Source organism: Pangasianodon hypophthalmus, chromosome 12, assembly GCF_027358585.1.
Source record: "Pangasianodon hypophthalmus isolate fPanHyp1 chromosome 12, fPanHyp1.pri, whole genome shotgun sequence".
Taxonomy (NCBI): domain Eukaryota; kingdom Metazoa; phylum Chordata; class Actinopteri; order Siluriformes; family Pangasiidae; genus Pangasianodon; species Pangasianodon hypophthalmus.
Window position 1 is genome coordinate 1808773 of NC_069721.1, and position 7944 is coordinate 1816716.

Here is a 7944-nt window from a genome sequence, read left to right on the forward strand (position 1 = left end):
ACACTGCAGACCATCATTGCATATGCTTACACAGGAAACCTGGAAATTACACACAGTACAGTGGAGTTACTGTATGAAACAGCTTGCTTTCTACAGGTACAACACACACACAGTTACTTACCCAGTGACTGACTAACCTGGTCAGTTATCGTGCTAACAGACTGTCTTTGTTACTTAGCGAATGACTCTTATTGAGGTACTTCATGGCTGACTGACTTGGAGCCTTATCTTTTAATTATCTGACATCATATTTCAAGTGAATGACTTATTAATTGTCTGTTCCAGTACTTGCCTAGGGATGGTCTGTGCTGGTTGTTTGCTTAGGGACTGTTCTAGTTACTTGCTTCAGGACAGTCTGTACTGGTTAGTCACCTCGGGACTGTGTGACTTGGTTGCTTACCTAGGGTCTGTCTGATCTGGTTATTTACATAGAGACTGTCTGTTCTGCCTACTTACCTAGGGACTTACCTGGCTTGGTTACTTAACTAGGAACTGTCAGAACTGGGGTCTCATTTTTCAAAGCGTGCGTGAAACAAGTACTAAATTTGTGCATAAGAGCCTCTCATACGCACAAGAAAACTGGAATTTATCAGACTTGTACGTGCAGCTGTACGCAGTGGCCATTGATAAATCCCATACATGCTAAATTGATATGCTTGTGCACTGCCACACTCAATTCCATAAAGAAACGTCTGTTTCAGACGTCTGGGACTGCCTGTTCTGATTACTTGTATGTCTGGTTTAGTACCTCAGGACTGTCTGGCTTGGTTACTTATCTAAGGACTATATGATCTGGTTACTTGCCTAGGGACTGTCTGGTCTGGGTACTTACGCAGGGATTGTCTGACTTGGTTAATTAGCTAAGGCCTGTCTGACCTGGTCACTTGCCTACGGAGTGTTTGTTCTGATTACTTGCCTGTCTGCCCTGGTTGCTTGTCTACAGACGGTCTGTTTTGATTACTTAACTAGGAAGTGTCTGCTCTGTTTATTTGCCTAGGGACTACCTGACTCGACTACTTACCTAGGTACTGTCCGACCTCATTACTTGTCTAGGGACTGCCTGGGTTGGTTACTTACCTAGCTATTGTCTGCTCTGGTGACTTTTCTAGGTCATTTGTGGTTTATTTAGTGAATGAATTACGTTGTTTCTTATTCAACTATTTGTTACATAAAATCCGTACACATGAATTAAGCATACTCTCTCTGTATCCTGTTTCTGTCTCTAAGGTGGATGGCGTGGTGTGTGCTTGCCGGGACTTTCTCCTGCGCTCGCTCTCGGTGGAGAACTGTGTGCGTATCCTGAGTTTGGCTGATGCGTTTGGCTGCGCTGAGCTGAAGCGCAGTGCCCAGCGCGTGGTGGAACTGAACTTTCGACATGTGTGTCGAGGCGAGGCCTTCCTTCAGCTCTCTCACACCCTGCTGCTGGAACTGCTGGGCAGCGATGCACTGGACGTAGAGCGCGAAGAGACCGTGCGACAGGCAGCCGCGCTGTGGCTTGAGCACGATGCTGCACACCGAGAGCGTCACCTGTCAGCTGTGCTTAGCCTTGTGCGCGTTGATGCCTTGGCCGAGATCACGCAGCGCGCTTGGTTTCGTGGCTTACCGCAAAATCACAAGTCCATCGTCATACAGGGACTGTACAAATCCATGCCCAAGTTCTTTAAGCCACGATTGGGCATGACAAAAGAGGAAATGCTCATTTTTGTGGACACCGATTCATCAAGCGATTACAGCAATCATGACTTTCATCGCCCTCCGAGCGAATTTAACAATTTGCATTTGCGACGCTCACCTAGCAATAATAACGACGACGATTTACCTTTACATCACTTGCCTAGCAGTAACGATGATTCACAGCGCTCGATTACATGCTACAGCCCTCAAGCTGAAAAAGTGTACAAGCTAACGAGCCCTCCGGATGACTTGCGCAGATTTGGAATCCTTGTCACACCCGATAATGATGTATTTGTTGCTGGAGGCGAACAGCCAGTGAAAAATGGCAAATGGAAGGCAGTCCAGAGTTTCTATTGGTTGGATGCACAGCAGAACGCATGGGTGGCAAAAGCAGCCATGTTGACCGCACGCACACGCCCCACACTCGTCTTCTGCCACGGATTTGTCTATGCCATCGGAGGAGGCGGCTACGATGACATGGGTGGAAGCCATGACGATGATGTCACAATGGAATGTTACGATCGCAGAAGAGATGAATGGAGTGCGACAAGCCCAATGCCAACACATAGCTCCTTGAGCCAAAACAACATGGCCGCCGTAGCTGTTAACGACCGCGTTTATATCATTATCCACGATGCTATGTTTTGCTATTCGCCGCGTAATGACGTCTGGACAGAAATAATGGCGCAGAGAAGAAGAAGCTGTTTAGGCTCCGCCTCCTTTTTTTCAGGCACTGCCACTGCTGCTGTTCTTGGTGACCTCATTTTCTATGTTAGCGGAGGAGGAGACAGCGCTATGGAGATTTACGATACAAGTAGGGACGAATGGCGCACGATTGCTGCGGTGCCTGTTGCCGATGGCGATGGTGCAGCTGTATCAGAGGTGTGCGTGCGGGCTGTGGTTCTGTTCGATACGTTATGCGTGTTTGTGCGCGAACGTCATGGAGGCTACGCGCTAATACGTTATGATGCAACACGAGAGCGGTGGCTCCGCCCCCAGCCCATTCCCCACCGTGCCCTAGGTCGTCTCGGCAATCGCTTACGCCTTGCCGTTGCCAAGCTCTACCCATCCTGCCTCACTGAGTTGCCGTGGAAACCACCAGCATGCCCATTCCCACCTGACGATGAGGAAGAGTTTAGCACGGATGGAGAAACTCTAGAGTTGCCAGATTTATAAAGAAACAGCGGCCATTTTTAAATCTGGACCGAAAGACTGCAGCGGCTGCTCTAAATGGTGGCCAATCTGAACTTAGAGACATGTACAGAAACAGCGGCCATTTTGAAACATTTTGATGTTTACCTTTTAGTAAAGGGTGGGCATGTCAGATCAGAGCCTTTGTTTCTGAGGTGACTAACTGAATGAGGTTAAAACCTTTAAAAGCATTAATGATGTCCAAAGTAATTAGCGCGCAGCTGTGTTAGTGAGCATGCTCGAGGAGAAACGCTAACAGGCTGAGAACTGTAAAAGACGGCCAGGGAATCCGATGTGTTCTGTTTTTAACAAGGAACGAGTACTCACGGCATCCATCTTTAATCCACCCCGTGATGTTTAACTTATTTGTGAGGTGAAGAGAAAAGGTAAACAAACATCCAAGATGGCCCGGATGTGTAGCGTAAAGCAGATAGCATTTTGTTTAACAGGTTTGCTGAGGGAGGGAGAGCAATGAGAATGGGGGAAAAAAAAAAACAAAAAAAACAAAAACATCCAAGGTAGCAAACGGCTGGACAATTACTGTGTAGAGAATGACAGCCATCTTGAATCCACCATGAGGCAAAAAGACTGCGAGGTGCTCAAGATGGCCGACACGTTTAGCGCGTCTCGGACCGGAAACCTCTTCGAGAGGGCTGCGGCGTTAAGCGTACTCAGAACAAGCAGCCATTTTGGATTTAAACCATCTGTTAACGTTACGCAGGTAGAGGAAGTGTAAAAAAAATTTTCAACGATTTTGAGACTTTACTGTGGAACCGGGTTGTCCTCCGTGACGGCCCATCCCCCGCCTGTGATGTCGCCACTGACCACGTGTATGTATGATGATGCAATCGATGGTGTAGAGCTGAGCTCATCGTCGCTCCACAGACTGGTTTCTACTGTTCATTAATGCATTATTACTATTTCTCATTTCTCAATGGTTCTGATGATGATGATGATGATGCACTTGCTTTCAAATCTTCCACAATATGGCTGCCGTGTACAGGAGTCTGTCTCTGTGTGTGTGTGTGTGTGTGTGTGTGGCATTGTTTTTTTTTGTTAAACGAGCAGTGTTTGACTGCAGGTTCGGTCATGTAAATGTTTTTTAGGTAAACCTGTCAGCTCTGATCTTCACTGCATCTACACCAACCACACTAAGTGTGTGTCTGAATCTAAAGGACTGAGTGGACTTACGTACTTCGTCTCACGGTGTCATATTTCCATCAAACGCTCGTTATGCAAATTTATACAGCTAAACAATAGCTTTGTGGTGGGCGGGGTTAACGAGCTTAAGAGCTTCAGGTTAAATCGAATCAACCAATCACAGAGTTATCCGTGACATCATGACTAGCCTTTCTTTGGTTCTGTGTTAAAATAATTGACATTATGACTTCTACAAGAGAATGGTTTAGCAACGTTAGCTAAACACACATTACCTAGATGTTATCTAACGTTATCCCACTGCCAGCCTTCATCTCCGGCTCAGCCTCAGCAGGAAGACGCAGCGATACGATGAGCTTTTCTGATCGCAGTATCGTCGCTGCACCGAAACAGGTGCACAATAGTGCTGGGCGATATTGAAGAAAAAAAATACATATATTTTTTCAACTTTATGAACTATTCTCGATTACAGTTTTTTTTTTTTTTTTTTTTTTTTTTGTTCTTACATAATGCAATTGAAAAATTATGCAATTTATTTATAAAGTCTTTTTAAAAAACTGTATTAGAAAATGTAGATGTGCAAAAATAGTAACAGTGGAAACTATAGTAAATAGTGCAAACAATCGTTCTTTTAAATAAAGGACATTTAAAAAAAAAAAAAAAAAAAAAAAAAAGAAAAGAAAAAAACATTAGCTTTGTTTACATGCAGAGCAAATTGCGTTTAAGGTCTATATTCGGGTTGCAGCCGTTTTCCGAATACGATGTTTATACGCGTACAGGCATCGGAATATTCCTGTATACATGGTTTGGTTGTAAGTTGGCATTCCTAAATAACCAGCCTACAGCTACGCATCTGTTAGCACCTGAGTTGCTGAGCTGACTGAGCTGCGCATATATCTCCTTTCAGTGGCTTTTCTGATTAAGGCGTTTACATGCAGCACATCTCTGATTAATTATTGTCTTATTCTGAATCGGGAAATCGGATTGCGGTGTTTACGTGTGCGGTGTTTACTCAATATTAATTTAGTATATCGCCAAATTCCGATTAATATCGGAGTATTGATGTGCATGTAAACGTAGTCGTTGTTTGCACTATTTGCTATAGATGGCGCTGTTACTATTTTTGCACAACGTAAGTGAACCGTTCTTTCTCGACAGAGTAAACAGGGACCGCGTCTTTCGTGACGTGAAACGTCACCGCACCTGAGAAGTCAGCTTGGGGTGTTCTTCTCAAATCCGAGTTCGTCACGTCAACATGGCTGCTCACAGCATCAGAAATAAACACAGAAAAACGTCTTCCCTTTAAATGAGTTATACGGTATTTACAGGTATTAGCTTTCGATTAATCAACTTGCAGAAGTATTCGTTTGTTGAATCTAAAACACTGACTGTGTAGTTCGCTGTTGGAGAAAGAAAATATACGTCGCTCATCCGAGTTAGCTGCCTGGCCAACAGAATACGAACATGAGGGCGTCAGTTTTCCCAGAATGCCGTAATTGTGACCGGCGAATTACTGCTTACGATGTAATGCAGCGTTTATTTTACATGAACTTGCTCATCTGACTTTTGAAACCAATTCCATCTCTCTCTGAAGTGATATTTGAACATGTCTTTGCTACGAAAATCGCCCAGCACTAGTTGACAGAATCACATGTTTAAAAGTTCAGAGAGATTGTTAAACTTGATTTTGTGCAATGAGGTCACACTTGTAGATGGCGTCTGGCCATGTTTAGTGACTAAAAGTACCAGGTTCTCCAGCAGCAGCCTGAAAACTGACATGTGTTCCAGCAAAGCCATGTAACATTACGTAGCTAGCCAGTTTCTCTGGCATGCAAGCTAACACTAAGCTAATATTTTGTGGAATTAAATGCTAGGCACAATGTCTAACTGACAAGCTGAAAAGCTAGTGGTGATGTCACTTTGAGTTCAGTTTAAGTCTTGCCCCTCTTCACGCAAGGTAAACCTGTCACTTGGCCAAATCGGGATTTGCTAAGTGTTGGTAAAGTAAGCGTTATGAAGCGTAATAAACATGACGTGTTCTGGCTTTGCTGATGGACGCGTCCCAAACCAGCAGCATAGCAGAACAGCGCACACTCTGACACCTGTGTATCTGCTCCGATCTGGTTTAGTATCCTCCGAGCGACATTTTACCAGCTTTATTCAGAATCTGGGTTAAACCTACCATTAATTTGCGAGTGATGATGACCCCTTGCTAGCCTTTACATTTTTTACACAGCAGTTTACAAACATATAAACCCTGTTTTTTCCTTTTTTTGATAAGTAATTTGTGATTGTTGCATTGATTAATTTCAATTATTGCAATTTAAATCATTGCATTGATCCTAATCTGTTTTGACGCACCATTAAGTAAAGCGGGATACAGTTTGGGATACAACCCAAAGCTAAAAATCTTACCTGCTAGATGACTAAGCCCAGGAACTAAACATGAGTCCTACTGATCGTCATGGTAACCGAAAGGCTAATCTGCCTAGCTAGCTGGATGGCCAGCATCTGTAACCAAGGTACAGTGGAGCTTTGCGGTTGCTGGTTGGCTGAAAACTAGCTTTGAAAATGTTATGTGCTTATAGTGGCGAATAGTTTTGAGGCAAAGTTTGGGACGCAGCCCATGTCCGAGTCGTCAAGGTGTCCAGGAAAGCTTTTTGTTTGTTTGTTTGCTAAACACTCACCTAGCTAACACGTTTGGTGTTGTAGTTTTTTTGTTACATTATTCAATATGGTGCCAGTTTGGTGGTTTGGGACACAGCCCATGACGTGACACCTGGTTTGGGATGCGACCCACGTCTGAGACGTCAGCCCAAAAACACTTTTTGCCAAACACTTAGCTGTCTTCACTTTGACATTATTTAGTATGAGGGCTTGTGGTTTGGGACGCAGCCCATGAATGTGGCAAGTTGTCATTAGTGAAATGTGACACCTCGTTTGGGACGAAGCCCACGAAGTCCTTTCCAGAATATTCTGCAGTGCAGCAGTTGATGGAAACACACATTTCTGTAAGATAACTGTTACCATAGTGTTCGAGAGCGATCGTGTGTGTGTGGGTGTGTGTGTGTGTGTGTGTTTGTGTGTGTTTTGGGGGGGGTTTCATGGTTTTGTTATCAGAGCCTTTGCCACTATAACAGAGGGATTATGGGTAATGTGGGGTTTAACTGGTTACTGAGTGTGATGATGTAGAGTTCCGACATACACTCAGCCTGTCCCTCAGCACTGTACTGCACACACACCTTTAATTTATTATTAAACACCTCACAAACACTCCGCCTCTGTCTTTATTCATCGCCGCAATACAGCTGGGTGCAAAAGTTTACGCCCCCCTTTTGGTTTCTGAATGCAGTTTATCTATAAAACAGAATTGTGTTTGTGTATTTTCTTCTGATTGCAAACTAAATTTTACAGCGGTTGAAACTCAGCTTCACACTGTATGAATTTTGGACCAAAAAAACAAAAAACACACGTTATAAAAGAATTCTTTGGTTGCAAGCTGAGATTGACAGTTTTAAAACGCATCACGTTCTGTCTGAGAAAGTTTTTTAATAAAGCCTCAGGGTGTGAACTCTGCTACGACGCTCACCGGACTCACGGGACAGCTACAAATACGGCAACGCCAATGACGAAACGCCGACGGAACAGTAGCAAAAGTAGCAGAATTTCCTCATTACCTCGAGCTCTTTTGTGCATGAGCTGATTTCCGGATCACGCTGATTAACGTCGGAAGCAGAACCTAGTAATTTTCTTTCATCACAGGTCTATCGTCAGAGGATCTTCTTTATGTAATCTGACTTGGAGATCACACACGTTACTACTTCTTTTAAAGAAATCGGCCAAGATTTTATTGGGATCGAAAACAAAATATTCTTAAAATACAGCTGAAATCGGATTTACGTCAGCAGGTCGCAAAAGTTT

General features: G+C 43.9%; 1 protein-coding gene across 2 annotated transcripts in view; it reads left to right on the top strand.

Moving 5' to 3' along the window:
- Positions 1–7932, top strand: part of kbtbd2 (kelch repeat and BTB (POZ) domain containing 2) — an 11256-nt gene extending 3324 nt beyond the window's left edge. For both annotated transcript variants that reach the window (XM_026928136.3, XM_026928137.3), the window contains 2 exons: positions 1–96; positions 1228–7932. The exon at positions 1–96 is cut by the window's left edge and continues 70 nt beyond it. In XM_026928136.3, the coding sequence (XP_026783937.1) occupies positions 1–96; positions 1228–2850 (1719 nt within the window). In that variant the 3' untranslated portion in view covers positions 2851–7932. The remainder of the gene's footprint in view (positions 97–1227) is intronic.
- The last annotated feature ends 12 nt before the right edge of the window (positions 7933–7944 follow it).